We start from the raw sequence: 19,465 nt of genomic DNA on the forward strand, positions 1-19,465 counted from the left end.
GGTTCGTCTGAGGCATGCGGGATTTCTTATAAGCGTCTGGATTAGTCTCCGCTCCTTGAAAGCGGCAGCTCTAGCCTTTAGCTCGATGCGGATTTTGCCTGTAATCCATGGCTTCTGGTTGGGATATGTACGTACAGTCCATGTGGGAACATCATCGATGCACTTTTTGATGAAGCCGATGACTGAAGTGGTGTATTCCTCAATGACTTAGATGAATTCGGAACATATTCCAGTCTGTGCTAGCAAAACAGTCCTGTAGTGTAGCATCGCGTCATCTGACCACTTCCGTATTGAGCGAGTCACTGGTACTTCCCGCTTTAGTTTTTGCTTGTCAGCAGGAATCAGGAGGATAGAATTGTGGTCAGATTTGCCAAATGGAGGGCGGGGGAGAGCTTTGTGCATCTCTGTGTGTGGAGTAAAGGTGGTCTAGGATTTTTTCCCCTGGTTGCACATGTGACATGCTGGTAAAAATGTGGTAAAACTGATTTAAGTTTGCCTGCATTAAAGTCCCCGGCCACTAGGAGCGCCACTTGGGTGGGCGTTTTCTTCTTTGCTTATGGCTTTTAGAGTTGGTTGAGAGCGGTCTTAGTGCAGCTTCGCTTTGTGGTGGTAAATAGACGGATATGAATAATACAGATGAGAACTCTCTTGGTAGATAGTGTGTCGGCAACTTATCATAAGGTACTCTACCTAGGCGAGCAATACCTCGAGACTTCTTTAATATTAGACATCGCGCACCAGCTGTTATTGACAAAATCACACACCCACCCTCGTCTTACCAGAGGTAGCGTCTCTGTTCTGCCGGTGCATGGAAATCACGCCAGCTCTATATTGTCGTTTCTTTGTTCAGCCACGTCTCGGTGAAACATAAAATGTTTTTTAAAATTATGTCCCGTTGGTAGGATAATCTTAATAGTAGGTCATCAATTTTATTTTCAACGATTACACGTTAGCAAGGAGAATGGAAGGCATTGGGAGTTTACTCGCTCGCCTCCGGCTTCTCAGAAGGATCCCGTCTGCGTCCTTTTCCGGCGTCTTTTCTTCACGCAAAAGGCGTGGATCGGGCCTGTTCCAGTGAAAGAAGGATATCCTTCTCGTCGGACTCGTTAAGGAAAAAGTTTCTTCCAGTCCGTGGTGAGTAATCACTTTTCTGATGTCCAGAAGTTATTTTCGGTCATAAGAGACGGTAGCAGCAACATTATGTACACAATAAGTTAAAAAAATAAGTTAAACAAACGCAAAAAAAATACAAAATTGCACAATTGGTTGGGAGAATGTAAAACGTCAGCCATGTTCTTCAGCGCCATCTTAAAAAAATATATATATATTTTTAAATGACCTTCTTTAACAAGTCTTCATCAAGGGTAGATACAAAGTCCTAAAGGACATTCCGTATAATGTATGAAGAGGATAGAATTGTGGTCAGATTTGCCAAATGGAGGGCGGGGGAGAGCTTTGTATGCATCTCTGTGTGTGGAGTAAAGGTGGTCTAGGATTTTTTCCCCCCTGGTTGCACATGTGACATGCTGGTAAAAATGTGGTAAAACTGATTTAAGTTTGCCTGCATTAAAGTCCCCGGCCACTAGGAGCGCCACTTCTGGGTGGGCGTTTTCTTCTTTGCTTATGGCCTTTTAGAGTTGGTTGAGAGCGGTCTTAGTGCCAGCTTCGCTTTGTGGTGGTAAATAGACGGATATGAATAATACAGATGAGAACTCTCTTGGTAGATAGTGTGGTCGACAACTTATCATAAGGTACTCTACCTCAGGCGAGCAATACCTCGAGACTTCTTTAATATTAGACATCGCGCACCAGCTGTTATTGACAAAATCACACACCCACCCCTCGTCTTACCAGAGGTAGCGTCTCTGTTCTGCCGGTGCATGGAAAATCKCGCCAGCTCTATATTGTCCGTTTCTTTGTTCAGCCACGTCTCGGTGAAACATAAAATGTTTTTTAAAATTATGTCCCGTTGGTAGGATAATCTTAATAGTAGGTCATCAATTTTATTTTCAACGATTACACGTTAGCAAGGAGAATGGAAGGCATTGGGAGTTTACTCGCTCGCCTCCGGCTTCTCAGAAGGATCCCCGATCTGCGTCCCCTTTTCCGGCGTCTTTTCTTCACGCAAAAGGCGTGGATCTGGGCCTGTTCCAGTGAAAGAAGGATATCCTTCTCGTCGGACTCGTTAAAGGAAAAAGTTTCTTCCAGTCCGTGGTGAGTAATCACTTTTCTGATGTCCAGAAGTTATTTTCGGTCATAAGAGACGGTAGCAGCAACATTATGTACACAATAAGTTAAAAAAATAAGTTAAACAAAACGCAAAAAAATACAAAATTGCACAATTGGTTGGGAGAATGTAAAACGTCAGCCATGTTCTTCAGCGCCATCTTAAAAAAATATATATATATTTTTAAATGACCTTCTTTACAAAGTCTTCATCAAGGGTAGATACAAAGTCCTAAAGGCACATTCCGTATAATGTATGATTTCTGCATCTGATTTCTGATTTAAATTAGCTATGTTGGGAATAAAATATCAATTGAAATATGACAATTATAATATCTGTTGGTTTTATTGGTCCTGTAAATGAAAAATTACAGCATTTTTGGCAAATGAAGAGCTTTCTTTTGTAGTTACCCATAATGCATTGCCTGTGCAGTTTGTTTTTGAGAGAAGGTATGAAGGGCAAAGTGCAACACCATGATGAAACGCTATGGCAATTTTAACTCTCTCAAGTCTAAAAACCTGAAGGGAATATATTCTGGGAATTAATGGTTTCAATATGTGAGTCTAAGGAAAGCAACATGAAAGCGTTGCCTAAGTCTATTTTCTCAAACAACTAAGCGGCTTTCTCTTTCATTTTTTCAGAGCATCGCTTCAGGTTTCTTCAACTCCACACATCTCACTATCATAAAAAAACAAGCCAGTGTCATATGCATTTGGATTGTTGTTGGTGTTAACAGTGGAGTGCAAGCTTGTTTTTCGTTTTAGAGAAACTGTACCAAAATATTGTGAATTTGTGAATTATATCTTGGTCAAAGCAGTCAAATAAAATGTTTTATTACAGCACTACATCGTTAAAGTGGTTACCCGTTGAACTGTCAAGGTAACATGACCTAGATGTCATTTTTATTTTACACATTTGATGTCATTACTTTCAGTGTTTAAAAACATGGCACTGTACATTGTATTCCTTACTGAATGTATCCAATTCCCTATTTCCACTCGATTGTATCTTTTACTTCACTTTATTTAGAGTGAGCATTCAGCCACCACAGTCTAGCTGAGCTGAATTAACACTGACTGTATTGGAAGCATAACATTTTGAAGTGTTCGGCTGTATGTGTTCGGCTGTATCCAACTTGAATACTTAACCAGTGAAGAGGAACGCTTCCAACATGTTGCATAATTTACCATGAATCCCCCCCCCCCCCCCCCCCCCCACACCAGATCTAGAGTGCATTGTAGGCACCATCCAGTATGCCCTGGAAGGTGAGGGGCACAACCCTCTCGATCAGGTTGGTGTCATTGAAATAACCTCTCGCTGGCTGGATTGACCGAGCCGAGGAGCTTGAAAAGTGACGAAAGTGGGGGCAATCACAGAGTCAGGTAAAACCACGGGAGAGAAAAGAAAAGAACCCTCTACAAAAGCAGCACAAAATAATTCAGTGGGGTGTCAGTTCACTGCTTAAAATGTTGAAGAATGCATAGTGTTAGAGATGGGAGGGGGATATGTTTTGATTTGGATGGGGGGGGGGGGGGTTATAAAGTTGGTTCTCCATATCTCAGTCACACAGCACACCTCAGGCACATTCGCATTGAGATCAGTCAGATAAGTTCTTGTAAACTGTACGTCACCCCCATTCTCTAAGGGGCTATACAGCGTACTGCTTGCCCAAAGCAAATGAACTATGACAAGAACCCTGCTATTTTTAAAGAGCACACTTCACAAGGCATTGACTCCCCTTCGCTGGCTGTGATGAACATCAAGGATCACACACCAAGGACTGGACAGGGTTAAACACTGTCTCAATGGTCAAGACATCAGTGTGACACAACCACTAGCTGACCACTTGAAACAGAAATTACTGCCAAAATGGAAAATGAGAAGAGCTTCCAGTAATATCATTAGGTCAAAGCACTGCTGCATTCCACGGAGCGTCCTCTGAGTCCTACAGAGAGACTTTCATTACATTTCCCAGACACATGAAGAGTATCTGAGTCTCTGCATAGGCTACATGGAAAATCAAGCTCCCTTTCCAAGAATCATCCCCTGGTCTGCATATCTCAGTCACACCTCTCACACTGTCACATGCAAGAGGCCAGTTCAGATCAATGTAAAGTAACACATAACATAGTTATAATATGTATGATTAAATATCTACTGCTCTGAGAAGTATGTATATATATAATTATGTCTATGGTCTGCATGGCATTTAGGGGGATTTAATTTATTCATTTTGAACTTTTTATTCTAGAGGCTGTGCCTTAAGCACGGTCCCCCCCTGGAACCCTGTAGATTCCCATGACTATATCTAATATCTAAACAGCTAAATAGCTATGTGCATAAAATCATATCTCTCTCTTTAAGTGCACAGCTATATACAGAATATATCTACAGAAGAAGCAGATCCCCTCCTTCCTACCAATTACAGCTAGAACCATGACCCCTGCTGTGACAAAGGATGGTGTAATTTTCTTGTAATACAGACCCCTATAATTATAATAATGGCTGCTTTCTTTTGAGAGTCCATTACCAGAAGGAAAAACCTACAAGTAGCCATCAAATAATGATTTCAAATGTAAAGTGAGGTCAAAGCAGGTGAATAACGACAGAAGAATAGAACAGTAAGAGACARGGAGAGAGACAGGAGGGTGATTTGCTGCTCGAACTGCAGGGACGGCTACTTCATTCTAGAGCTACTTGTCTGTCTGCTGTCTGATCCACGAAAACGTTGAGAAGAGTTACGGTTGCCAAGCAGGAAAACAAACAAACAAAAGTCAAATAGCCTCTCTCTCTCTCTCTCCCCTAAGGTATCATCCTAGGTCTTCTGTCAAATAGGCTTTCTGTCTCTTTAAGACTAATCTCACTAAACTGACTGCCTCCCTTCAGCTCTACAGGGTACAGCTCCAGTCCAATTCCCCAAATTACAGATGATGCTCAAGGGACAAGCGAGAGAGTACTGGAGAAAGCCCACTCATCTCACTTACCGACTTAGACAAGATCTCAGAGGCAGATACGCCGCCGTAGCCCTGAAAAATGCAATACCACTATGTGGGAAATCTCATGGGATTAACGTCTATAACCTGTTTATCATAAACTTTGTCCCATAGGTATGAATAATGAATCTCTTTGCTTTCTCTCCTTCTTTTTGTGTTTTCATCAAGAAGGCGAGAGCAGAAATGTAATGTTTCTCACACCGCTCTGCCCCTCCACGCGCCACAGTCTGCCTGCCTCTTAACATGTGGCTGGTGCTCTCACCGCCTCCTCCAGTCACTTCAGCAGCGACGTGCGGCGCTGTGATACACGCATCGCATGACTCCCTCTCCCCCCTCAGCCCAGGCTCTGCTCTTCAGGCTGCAATTAGGAGAGGAGAGGGACTATAACAGGAAACGTGACCAGGGGAACTGGGCTGATCTCTGTGGCCACTGTGCTGGCCTGGAAGTTCTTAGTCCTCTGAGAAGAGAATCTGACAGGTCCACAGCCAACAGCTAACATTACTAATGCTCTTTCACCCAGGATCTACCTGTGACTTATACCTGCCTTATACGCATTGGACGAGCTAAAAAGCAGGAGTTCAGAAAATAATTCATCTCTGGTAAGTCATTCCAGTCATTTATACTGTATGAATTGGTTTGTTTCTATTGTAATTTTTGTTACACATAACATTTTCAAATTTGTGTGGATACGTATAAAATGTATGATTTAAATACCACATCGATACAGTATGTTGTATCTTGTTGCGTCTCAAACTGATATAATCTATTACCACAATGGACAACAGCGACTGATTTGATAACATTAACCCCGAGTGTAAGGCTGAACCCTCGAGACAATTTGATACCAGATTGACTATGTTGATGTGTGCTACACTAATACTCTGTAGCCATGAGGGAGAAATAAATCAAAAGAAATCCTGAAACCATCTGTGCATCTTGAGTTACACAGTAGTGTACAACGTATTGAGTCTTGTATTCTATGACGTAAGTGTAAGGTAACTCAACCTCAGATATCGTTTTCCTTTCAAAAGTAGGCAAACATAGCATTGTATTAATTTACCTATACCAGATTTATGACAGTGTTAATAACATTGGATTGTTCGATACTGTACATAGATCGAGATGCAGGTGCTCCAGGACTAATTGTTGAGACTTGAAATGATGACAATGAAGCCGAACATACAGCCGAACACTAGGATAGCAGTTCAACTCGTCAAATAACATCTATCGACGCTGAACTAATCCTTATAGCAAATATAATGTCAAATAACTGTGGTGAAAGAGCTCAGAGAAGAGGTGTGATAGATAGACACTTTCTGTCAGACTCAGAGAACAAGTGCTGCCAGAGAGAGCCAGTGAGTCCAGTGTGATATTGGGTGGGTGAAGCAGGGCTGAGGAGACGGCTCATCAGTGACAGACGGAGTTTCCTCGAGGAGTGAGTAGGCAGACAGATTATTGGAAGCTGCTCTGTGATTAAAGCTGTTTTAATCTACAGTGGGCAAACACACACACCCACACACACATATTGTACGTCACTTAATTCTACAGTATCATCACAGTATTGAGGCTTGCTTGATAGTTGATCTTGGATAGACAGAACTCAACATAATGTGTATGCTGAGTGCTTGCCTTGATAGTACCAAATATTGCTTATTTTTCGACTAATGTTACAGTACAGTATATGATTAGAGATTTCAGGTGCATCAAGTCAGGTTGTATGAATATATCCATAAACTGATGAATTGATATGGATACTCCATATAGCTTTGTGTGCTACTTGGGGTTGGAACACCAATTGTCTCAGGCATACCAGCCTGTGAACTGTGTGAGTCATAGCCTACTAAGATGAATTCAAGCTGAATAATGTACAGCGTATTTCAAAATACAGTACCGTATTCCTGTTTTTTTCTACAAGATTAGCTGCATTATTGAAAACTTCTGAAAAATGTCTACATGGTCATCAAATCTGACATTTGCATAGACAGCATTTAAAATGGCACAGACAGAGAAATTGACTTACAGTTATCATTGAATGGCATTCAAATGAAAGGTCAATGGACTCGCTTTGAGGAGAACAAGAAACTGATATTCTGGATATAAGTTTGCCCATCATTTAAGAGTTAAAATGGGATTGATCCATTTGACCTAGGTATAGCTGAGGCCCTGAATGAAATACTTTACCATTGTCCGATAGCATCCTACCTAAACCAACTCATTTAACACATAAAAATCCCATTGTTGTCTCCTTAACTCTCGCTACTGCTCAAGAAATTGTCAAAGAAAGAGAGAGCCAGAGAGACTGAGAGAGAGGGGGAGAAAGAGAGAGGGAGAAGAAGAAGACGGGGGCAGAAATTGAATTGCAGGAAGGGTGTGAGGCCACAGTAGCATTAGCTTAATGATGACCCTTCATTAGAAATGGGAATGTTATTTCCCAAAGGCATTGTGTTTACACTTCCGCTCCTTGATAACAGGCCAGACATCATGACCTCACTGGGAGGACTCACTGTAAGTACCCAGTAACAGAACAAGGAGATATTTAAAAAATGCAATTTTGGACATAATGGGCCATCCATGACTACTAAGACAGCTGCAAACAGTGACGATTGAGGATGTCTATCTCTAAAGTGCCTGGAGTTTTAAAAAGTTCTCTCCTTTAGGGGATAAACTTCAGGGCGTGGCAGGAAGGACATCGAATGACGCACAGTTAACACATACGATTAGGAGTAACAAGACAACCATATATAGTAAAGTTTGGTTGACTCTTTACGTTACAGCACAGAATCAATGTTTTCCAACACTTTTTTGATTTATTTATATATACACTGCTCAAAAAAATAAAGGGAACACTAAAATAACACATCCTAGATCTGAATGAATGAAAACAAACAACAAAATCACACAAAAATTATCAATGGAAATCAAATTTATCAACCCATGGAGGTCTGGATTTGGAGTCACACTCAAAATTAAAGTGGAAAACCACACTACAGGCTGATCCAACGTTGATGTAATGTCCTTAAAACAAGTCAAAATGAGGCTCAGTAGTGTGTGTGGCCTCCACGTGCCTGTATGACCTCCCTACAACGCCTGGGCATGCTCCTGATGAGGTGGCGGATGGTCTCCTGAGGGATCTCCTCCCAGATCTGGACTAAAGCATCCGCCAACTCCTGGACTGTGGTGCACCAGTCTGTGGTGCAACGTGGCTTTGGTGGATGGAGCGAGACATGATGTCGCAGATGTGCTCAATTGGATTCAGGTCTGGGGAACGGGCGGGCCAGTCCATAGCATCAATGCCTTCCTCTTGCAGGAACTGCTGACACACTCCAGCCACATGAGGTCTAGCATTGTCTTGCATTAGGAGGAACCCAGGGCCAACCGCACCAGCATATGGTCTCACAAGGGGTCTGAGGATCTCATCTCGGTACCTAATGGCAGTCAGGCTACCTCTGGCGAGCACATGGAGGGCTGTGCAGCCCCCCAAAGAAATGCCACCCCACACCATGACTGACCCACCGCCAAACCGGTCATGCTGGAGGATGTTGCAGGCAGCAGAACGTTCTCTACGGCGTCTCCAGACTCTGTCACGTCTGTCACCGGTCCTGCTGCTGGGTTGTTGCCCTCCCACGGCCTCCTCCACGTCTCCTGATGTACTGACCTGTCTCCTGGTAGCGCCTCCATGCTCTGGACACTACGCTGACAGACACAGCAAACCTTCTTGCCACAGCTCGCATTGATGTGCCATCCTGGATGAGCTGCACTACCTGAGCCACTTGTGTGGGTTGTAGACTCCGTCTCATGCTACCACTAGAGTGAAAGCACCGCCAGCATTCAAAAGTGACCAAAACATCAGCCAGAAAGCATAGGAACTGAGAAGTGGTCTGTGGTCCCCACCTGCAGAACCACTCCTTTATTGGGGTTGTCTTGCTAATTGCCTATAATTTCCACCTGTTGTCTATTCCATTTGCACAACAGCATGTGACATTTATTGTCAATCAGTGTTGCTTCCTAAGTGGACAGTTTGATTTCACAGAAGTGTGATTGACTTGGAGTTACATTGTGTTGTTTAAGTGTTCCCTTTATTTTTTTGAGCAGTGTATATATATATWTTRTTTTTTACCCCTTTTTCTCCCCAATTTCATGGTATCCAATTGGTAGATACAGTCTTGTCTCATTGCTGCACCTCCCGTACGGACTTGGGACAGGTGAAGGTCAAGAGCCGTGCGTCCTCCGAAACACAACCCAACCAAGCCGCACTGCTTCTTGACACAATGCCCGCTTAACTCGGAAGCCAGCTGCACCAATGTGTCGGAGGAAACACCGTACACCTGGCAACCTTGTCAGCGTGCACTGCGCTCGGCCAGCCACAGGAGTCGCTAGTGCGAGATGGGACAAGGGCATCCCTGCCAGCCAAACTGTTTGGCTAACAGACGACGCTAGGCCAATTTCTCACCGCCCCATGGGTCTCCCGGTCACGGCCGGCTGCGACAGAGCCTGGACTCAAATCCAGAATCTCTAGTGGCACAGCTACACTGCGGTGGCCCAACAATCTCTAGTGGCACAGAATCTCTAGTGGCACAGCTACACTTGGGTGGCCCAACAAAAAAATGTACCTGTTCTGATATATAGCTGAACACAAGATTCAATAAGATATGGAACAACAAAACGTGATGAGATATTTACCTGCCAAGTTCATTACCTCAAAGGACAAGATAAGCCTATTGTCAGTGTGGAGAATACAAGATACTTTCTTATCTGTGCTGTATGGGGTTGTAATGAAAGTAATTTGATTGTAGTAGTTTTTGGACTTTAGAATATGATATTAAGCTATTTGGGAACATTTATGAACCATAATCCCCCTCATCTTAATATCCACTGCTAAAGGCTGGCAACAATAAGAGTGGAATAATCCAGATAAAGGATATTATCTGGGATGGACTGCTTTAATGCTTAGCTATCCTCTTGGCCACAAAGAAAGTGTCCATTAAAGAAAGTGTCCATTCAACTTTTCTAGTGGAAAACTCCCAAAAGTGCCAACCCTGCCCATTGGGCATGCCAGTCAAGCTTAATTAAACGCACCTGAAGTAATAGCTAAGCAATTGAAAGAAGACAAATACTTTTTGAGCCAGTAGTGTTGCCTGAGGCGTGAGTGGTCTCAATGGCCCGAATTTTATTCTCTGCTTCCCCCTTCCTTCAGATGATGAGACAGTCTGCATGGAGGCAGATGACGGCACCAGAGCTGTGGATGGGTCTCTTTGCCTTGGCTCTGACCCTCAGTCTAACCATGGCTGAACATATGGACCAGAGGCCAGCACTCCAAACCAGCCCAGTTCTCCACAGGCACAAGAGAGAGTGGTTGTGGAACAACCTTTACGTGGAGGAGGAAAGGCCAATCGACAAACAATACTATATTGGAAAGGTATGTCGTTGTTTTACCATGTAGGTGTACTCTTGGAGGCTCAGGTGGAAAGCCAGAGAGTTGAATGAGGATATACAGTAATGATATTTCTGATAGATCAGAATGTCTTATCTTAACATTGTCATCTGTTTTTCTATTTGTAGTTAAAGTCAACTAAGTCTGGTGACAGGACACACTATGTCATTGAAGGAGAAGGTGCCAACACAATCTTCAAAGTGGATGAAAAAGGAGACATCTTTGTCACTGAACGATTGGATCGAGAGGTGAAAAGCAAATACAATCTAACGGCAAAGCTGCTTGATACCAGCAACAAGTTGGTGGAGAAAGAGGAAAAGTTTGTGATCCTGGTTACTGACATCAATGACAACGATCCAGTGTTTACTAAATCGTTCAATGCTTCTATCAAAGAGAGATCCAGAAGAGGTACAGGAGGTCAAATCCTAAACACAAAGATGATTATGCTGGATATTAAAGAATGCTTTTGCTAAATCACTTCTCTTTATTTCTTCCCTATGTAGGAACTAAAGTGATAGAAGTCACTGCCACTGATGCAGATGATCCAACGACTGCAAATGGAGAACTTGTTTACAAATTATTAGAGGGGGGAGATTTCTTCAATATAGAAAGCACAACAGGTAGGAGATGTTCATTCATTTGAACTCATACGTCATGAAGTCCATTGTATCTTCATCTCTTTTCAATATTCTTTCCTAATAACCCCATATTCATTTACTGTTGTGTTCGTGTCTCTGAAGATGCACGAGTCATGAATCAAAGACTAAATGAATTTTCTTCATTTCAGGGATTATCACTACCAAGTATGAGAACCTGGACCGTGAGACCCAGAGTAGCTATGTGGTTGTGGTTCAAGCCCAGGATCTGAGAGGAATTAAACAAGGGGGCACCGCCACCACCTCTGTCAGCATCGCAGTCAGCGACATCAATGATAACATAGCCACATTTACCAAAAGTAAGGGCAAAAAAGAACATCCCTGACAGCTATACAGTTATAGCACATTGACAATTATTGGTCTTATAGGAGATAAACCTAAATATGAATGATTGTTACGGAATTCCTAGCAGCAAATTAGGGATTATTCCATAATCTCGTCCCTCAGAAGCTTCTCTTACTAACACGTAGAGTGTCTTTTTCCCTAGGTTCCTATGTATTTAGTGTGAAAGAGGACATGAAGCGGGGACAGAGAATAGACACCATGGTCCTGGAGGACAGAGATGAGATCCAGAATAAAGACCCCATCTTCACCATAGCACCTTCATCTGACATTTTTGAAATGGAGCGCAGTCAGATCAAAGACGGCAACCTCATGCTGAAACAGGTATTTCACTCATCCTAAACTGTTACTTTTTTTTTTTAATCACAAAAAAYCGATCCACATTTTTGTCTCTATAGTGCAACCAGGTTTAATGCTTTCCTAATCTGTCCTAAACTCTACTGTAGATATGAGCATTACCGAGTGATGCATAACACTAAACTATACAGTAGCAGAGACTAAAGAAATAAGACCATGCACTCTTTGAAGCACATATGAAAATGAATGTCCTTGAAAGACTCCTTGAAGACCATTATTAAGTAATGAAAATGAAACTACTTAAAGTATTCTGTGAAAAAAAGTATTAGTACAGCCTGTACATTATAGATAACGATGTAGGGAATATGTATGAGAGTGACACATTTGCTGAAGATTATACGTATAGTACATGTACTGAGTCTTTTCCTTAAAGTTCCTTAACTACTTTTCAGGGACTGGATTATGAAACCAAGAGCAGCTACACGTTCTTTGTGCATGTGAGGGAGAACCACTTGCAGTCCCCTGCGGATAATAAGGACAATCCATTGATCAAGGCCCAGGTGACCATCCAGGTGCTAGATGTTGATGAGCAGCCAGAATTCAGCAAGAGCATCTACAACTTTAATGTCATAGAGGAAATGATGGTCAATAATATTGGAGTCGTTTCAGCCAGAGATCCTGATCAAGCCAACAAGGCCATACGGTACTCCAACACATTCACATGCTACTGATGCTAGAATTAACAGCACTTCTTTTCTGAGAGGTGATTTCCACAATGTTTCAATGCGCCCTCTACAGGTATTCCATTGAGGACAAGGACAGTCCCATTGGTATCAACCCCATAACTGGACAACTTTTCACAGTGAGGAAGCTGGATCGGGAGCTTGTAGCCAATCACATGTTCCAGGTTAAAGCTAAGGAGGAACCAAATGGTATGACATTAGCCATAATCATTAATCTCATTAACAGCAAATACACATTTATTGCGTAAAATGTAATTCATGTCCAATTTTTTTTTWAATCTTAATAACTAGTATGGTTTAGGTATTTCCCAATAATAAAATAATGTTTCCCATCTCCTCTTCAGGACTGGAATCTTTTGTGAACGTCAACATACTGGTCATTGATATCAATGACAACAAACCAGAGCTGTCCATTGAAGAGATATTCGTTTGTGAAAATGATATGGCTGGCACGGTAGGATTTTTTCCAGAGTTAGATGTCATCTAAGCCATCAATCATTAAACTTTTCTGAAAATTGCATTAAGTCTTTATTAAAATGTATTCCCCTCACACAGGTGATTGGGACCCTAAGTGCCACAGACAAAGATGATAATTTGCCCGCATTCAGCTTCACGTTGGGGAAGCCGAACGCCAACTTTTCAGTCATCGATAACAACGGTGAGAGAACTGATCATTTCTATGCATGAACATGTGACAAGTGGCACCTTTATTATGGCACCTTAAGCTGTGCAGGCAGAAACATTGTAGTAATGTTAAGCTGTTGGTTGGTGTGAGGGGCAGTGAGGTGGGTATAACAGGGACAATGTGGAGGTGAATGGCTGGTTCAGATATGTGCTCAGGATAGCACTGTGCTCCCCAGTGGCAGAGGAATCAGCCTGGGCAGCGCTCCGTTCTAAAGCTATCTGACGTCTGAACGTTCTCCATCTAGTCGGGTGGAAACGAGAACAGCAACAAACCGCTGAGAGCCCCTGAAATATTCATGATGTACAAGCTCTTTAAAACCAGCAGCCCTTCATTACATATTTGGAGAGCAACAGTGACGACCTCAGAGGCACTCTGGCTGGGGAACATTTTCAGTGCAGCGCTGGGGTGGCCTGGTCCAGTCTGTGCTGCCTCGTTGGCTGCACTGCATAATGAACTGATGTGACATTTCACCATGTAATGATCAGCCAGGAACACAGAACACTGGGAGTAGGCTGCACATTAGCCCAGTGCAACTAGAGAGAAGGTCATAGCAGCGGAAGACCAGAAGAACAGTGAGAAGTTGTTCTTACATTAGTGATGACGTGCATGTCAAGGCCATATCTCTAGCTTTGATGTACTGTATGCACTACAGTACATCCTTCATAGCTTCTATTTCTGAATGGTTATATACTGTAACTCTATTGAAATGAGGCCAACCAAATTGAACATAGAAACTGAGCATGCTCATTTTATATCAACATATACTGGCACCTAAAGCTCATGGAGATAATCATGTCTAATCCACATGGGACTAACCATGTGGAAAAGCCTAATTCCTATATCGAGGTTCGGAGCACATTCAATTATCCTGCTTTGAGGATTCTTACCTACTGCGATTTTAGGGATTTTGTTAGTGCGGAAAAGTTTCACTGACACATAAACCCTCAGATTCAACAGTCTGCTTATTAGACCTATATCTATCCTGCCCTGCCTTTCTAAAGTCCCTCGCTACATATTCATCGCCAGACCCACTGGCTCCAGGTCATCTATAAGTCTTTGCTAGGTAAAGCTCCACCTTATCTCAGCTCACTGGTCACGATAACAACACCCACCCGTAGCACGCGCTCCAGCAGGTATATCTCACTGGTCATCCCCAAAGCCAACACCTCCTTTGGCCGCCTTTCCTTCCAGTTCTCTGCTGCCAATGACTGTAACGAATTGCAAAAATCACTAACTTTAAACATCAGCTATCTGAGCAGCTAACCGATCTGTAAATAGCRCATCCAATCTACCTACCTCATKCCCATATTGTTTTTATTTACTTTTTTGCTCTTTTGCACACCAGTATTTCTAATTGCACATCATCATCTGCACATCTATCACTCCAGTGTTCATTTGCTAAATTGTAATTACTTCGCTACAATGGCCTATTTATTGCCTTACCTCCTCACGCCATTTGCACACACTGTATATAGACTTTTTTTTCTATTGTGTTATTGACTGTACGTTTGTTTATTCCATGTGTAACTGTGTTGTTGTTTGTGTCGCACTGCTTTGCTTTATCTTGGCCAGGTCGCAGTTGTAAATGAGAACTTGTTTTCAACTGGCCTACCTGGTTAAATAAAGGTGAAATAAAAATACAACATTTAGGTAGATGCAAAAGTCTGCACCTAAGTAAATTGTAGCTAAGAGCATTCCACCATTGGAACCAATGCTATGAAGATCCATGTAATGTATAAAAATGTCCTCCAAATTTAACCATGGCAAACCTCTAATAACTAACATTGTTTTATGTCCSCCTCTCCTAGACAACACGTCTAACATAGTGCTGAAACATGGAGGCTTCAGCCTGGAGGACTCCAGGGATTATGTAATAGAAATTGGGATCAGCGATGGAGGCAGGCCTCCCATGAGCAGCATCACCTCTCTGCCTATCAAAGTGTGCAGGTGTGACAACAAGAGGATCCACACCCAGTGCAAAGCAGCCCAACTCAAAATGGGTGTCAGTGTCCACGCCCTTATTGTTATACTGGTGTGCATCCTGACTATTCTGGGTGAGTCAATCMCTCCTCTACCGTATACAGCCCTCTCCATTTTAACTGGCATTCTACTACACCACTGTCCCTGATTAAGACATGTTGTAAAATAGAGCAATCGTCTAAGACATAAAAAACAGGGATCATTAAACAAGGTACTTCAGCTCAAGGTGTTCTTGGGTCAAATCAAGATGTGTTTACGACACAAGGACAAGGATAGGATTTATTAACGATAAATGTGAAAAATTCACATGATGGGGGATGTGCAACTAATTTCAATCTATTGTTTGTTTATTTTTTGGGACAAAGTTGAAGAGTTTTACCTCAGTATCTGACTGGATAAATAACATTCAAGAATGCAGGACAAGAGAAGTAAATAGTGGAAGGAACGGGAAGCATTGAGCTGAATATTCTCTTTGATACTTTCTCTGCTGTCTTGGGAGAAAGCCATTTGTCATATTAGATGAGCCATGTGCCAGAGATGTTTTATCAAAAGCTCATATCTGAAGCAGAGAGCAATCGCACTGCTGCAGTAGGCTTCTACAAAAGCAGATAATGTGGGAAAAACATGAGAAGAATGGGAAGGCTAATGAGAAGATGATCAGTTATTCGGCTGTCTTGTTTCCAAAGACACAGAATGAAGTGATGATTAACTATTAAACATTGAAGTCATTATCATACGAATCCCAAAGAAATATACTGGAGACCCATTCGACAAAATATTTTCTCACACCCGATTTAATTTACCTCATGAAATATATATATATATATATATATATTTTCCACTTCTTTCTTTTTCAGTACTTATTAAAACCCCAAACTGTGTGACATGGATATTAAACATGTTTTCTTCCTCGTTCCAGTCATAGTGATCCTGATCGCTATGAGAAAACGTCACCAGAAGGATGCCCTGGTCACTCTGGGTAAGAGTGAGATCCACGAGCAGCTAGTGACGTACGACGAGGAAGGCGGTGGGGAGATGGACACCAACGGCTACGACGTGTCCATCCTGATCTCAGCTCAGAATGACGGCAGCATGAGCATGAGGCAGGGCCCCAGCCTTTACGCCATGGTGAAGAAACCACCAACCGCGTGCAAGGGAGACATGGCCGTGATGATCGAGGTGAAGAAAGACGAGGCTGACCATGACAGGGATGAGATCCCCTACGATACCCTGCACATCTATGGCTACGAGGGGCCAGAGTCCCTGGCTGGTAGCCTCAGTTCCCTGGATAGTTCCTCCACGGGCTCTAACCTTGACTATGACTTCTTAAACGACTGGGGCCCTCGCTTCAGAACCCTGGCTGAGCTCTACGGGGTGGATGGGTCTGAGGGAAGTGACTCCCCGTATTGAGCACACTGAGCCTAAAGACCAGCAGGCAGGACGTCTCTCAGCTCTCTCAGCTCTTCCTTTGACTAAAAGCACATCGGGATTAACTTCTTCCACTAATCCGTCCAATCATAGCACACTATGATAGGGTTCACTCAAGCGTGTGCCAATTTTAAGTAATTCTCTCTTCTTCTCGTTCTTTTTCCTCTTCTTCTACCTCCTGTTCCTCCTACTCTTACTTCTCCTTTCCCACTCTTTTCCCTTGTTATTATTATTATTCTATTATTATTTTAACGAAATAGTGCTTTTATTTCCTTTTCTTTCATTTATTCGTTTCTGTCACGTGAATATGACGACAAAGGGAAATAGATTTGGTGTAAAGAAAACTGTTAACATTCCACAACTGTGCTTCATTTATTTGTTTTACATTTATTTGAGGTTTCAGAGGAGATTAAGAAATGTGTTCGATTTTTTGTTAGATTTTTTGTCCGATTACTCACACAGAAATCTGTATACCTTAATTTTGATTGATTGTGTTTTTTTATGGTTGACTAAACCAACTGTAGCTATGTAGAGAGGGTGGGTCATTCAGTGAGTCACAGTGGCAGTTGTCTTTCAGACAGAATTACACTTCTCACCAAGAGCTACTATTGTRCAGGGAGCCCGGCAGGAAACAATGATAACAGAAGCTCTGAAATAATTKAAGTCTATTCCCAGTTTATTTGACAGGACTCATCAACACATCAATTGTTGTGGATAAAGCCCAAGTCTCTGAGGTCCACTGTAACAAAAGTATTACAACCAACTCAGGAAATGTGAAGTAGCTCAATAGTCCTTTGGATGACCACAAAGTTATCTGAATAACTTTAACCTTTCATCCTAGAGCTACTGCTTCAACATCCCGCTTCAATATTCTTCTTCAACATACTGCTTCAACATACTGCTTCAACATATTGCTTCAACATACTGATTCAATATTCTTCTTCAACATACTGCTTTCAAACAATATGCTTTAACATACTGCTTCAATATTCTTCTTCAACAGAATGCTTCAACATATTGCTTCAACATACTGCTTCAACATACTGCTTCAACATATTGCTTCAACATACTGCTTCAACATACTGCTTCAATATTCTTCTTCAACATACTGCTTCAACATACTGCTTCAATATGCTTCAATATTTCTACTTCATCATACAGCATGTGCTTCTGCTCCATTTGCTGAAACAGCTTAAAATAATGAGGGCAATCTACACAAGATCAAGTTTATCATTATCGCTATTGTCCTTCTTGACTGAAGACATAGCAAAAAGAGAGCAAAGGTTTACCCCTGTTTTCATTATATTCCATTTGCTTTCGAATGTGGACTGTTTGTTGTATACTGAAGCTTTGCCTGCATGGGACCACTTCTCATAAACCATGGATACAATATGTGGAAGCCATCTTACCACTTCCCTGTCTGGATCATATACACGGAGAGCTGGACCCCCATCCTTTTTCAAACACCAGAGTCCGCCCCTACACATTACCCAAACAAAACACTGGAATCAGCTTCCTGCACATATGTGTGTGAGGAAGCCCTCTTCCTGTCCTGTTATCTTTTAAAGTAAACCAACACATTGCAGCCCGTTTTCCTGTTTTCCTGCCTGGGAAAAACCTTTGGAGAGGGCAAAATAGATAGAGAACAATGTAAGAGCCATGATGGCTTTAACAACAATCAACATTTCATTTCTGTGTTGACCATCTACCAAAGATCAGTATGGTGAAACCTCGGCATACAATAGATGCCACTGGTAAACTGTGCTGTAATGTTATGTCTCTAGTACTCCATTTCTATATAACATACCTGATCTACTTCGTTCCATGCTATTAATGATCATTGTCTGCGCACAACTCTATTCTATTTCACAAGCWCTTACTGTTAGTGGTGCTTTTCTGTAAACCTTACGGCAATAAGTAACTTGGCAATACGGGATCCATGTTATCGAGATTGTGAGTACTGGAAATATAGTTGTCTACACTGTATATAGAAATGTGCCTGAATATTGATATTGGCCTCACTTCCTTTTGCGTTTAAAAAAAATTATTTTACTTGACACTGGTCTTTGTCTGCTGAGTGTAAGRGTAAAATATGTTGTTGTTTTTTACACTTGTAGTGTAATTTATATGTAATTGTGCATTGATTGATGCTATATGTATGTGTGAGTCTACCTGTGTAAATACACTTCAGTGGGTGTCATTCAAATGCATTCCTTTTGTATGCAGCTAGGTCATTCTGTAGGAGAGCAATATGTGCCTTGGTTTATGATCATTCTCTCGATGGTGAACACAATCTTTTCTATGGTTTGTATCGTGTAAAACAACAACTTTTTATTTAGTACCAATTTTGTATGTGTAAAATAAACGTAGCACTCAAAAGTCCAAAAAGTGATCTTTATTGTTTCAAAAAAATGCAAGAAGGAATAGAATAATATTATACTAAATGGAATTGAACTGACTCGTTTAGCATAGCATAGCTTTGATACTTGGTACAATACATTGTCCGTTCTAAGTTTTGGTTTCTGTGTTTTTCTGGAAGATAAAGAACAGTATCATACTGCCATTATAGCCATCTATGTTGGCCTCTTGTAATTGTAAAGTCATTATTGTATGAGAGGGTTATCTTCAGGTGAGGCTCAGTCTTCAGATCCAACAGCAGCTGCAGTCCCTGAGGTCTAGAACT

The 19,465-nt window shown here is 41.9% G+C and overlaps 1 protein-coding gene across 1 annotated transcript; it reads left to right on the forward strand.

The window, feature by feature from the left end:
- Positions 1-5,183: 5,183 nt before the first annotated feature.
- LOC111974278 (cadherin-5) lies at positions 5,184-19,263 on the forward strand. The gene is made up of 12 exons (XM_024001955.2): positions 5,184-5,819; positions 10,415-10,636; positions 10,780-11,059; positions 11,155-11,271; positions 11,439-11,606; positions 11,795-11,973; positions 12,399-12,649; positions 12,745-12,878; positions 13,034-13,143; positions 13,245-13,347; positions 15,183-15,428; positions 16,274-19,263. Exons 2-12 carry the CDS (start codon positions 10,415-10,417, stop codon positions 16,762-16,764), a joined length of 2,301 nt encoding a protein of 766 aa, XP_023857723.1. The 5' UTR covers positions 5,184-5,819; the 3' UTR covers positions 16,765-19,263.
- Positions 19,264-19,465: the final 202 nt, after the last annotated feature.

This window comes from Salvelinus sp. IW2-2015, linkage group LG15 (genome assembly GCF_002910315.2).
Source record: "Salvelinus sp. IW2-2015 linkage group LG15, ASM291031v2, whole genome shotgun sequence".
NCBI lineage: Eukaryota > Metazoa > Chordata > Actinopteri > Salmoniformes > Salmonidae > Salvelinus > Salvelinus sp. IW2-2015.

Coding starts and splice junctions, on each gene's coding strand:
- LOC111974278 (XM_024001955.2), top strand. CDS start 10,415: ATGATGAGACAGTCTGCATGGAGGCAGATGACGGCACCAGAGCTGTGG. Junction 11,272..11,438: donor CAATATAGAAAGCACAACAG/GTAGGAGATGTT, acceptor TCTTCATTTCAG/GGATTATCACTACCAAGTAT. Junction 12,879..13,033: donor AGCTAAGGAGGAACCAAATG/GTATGACATTAG, acceptor TCTCCTCTTCAG/GACTGGAATCTTTTGTGAAC.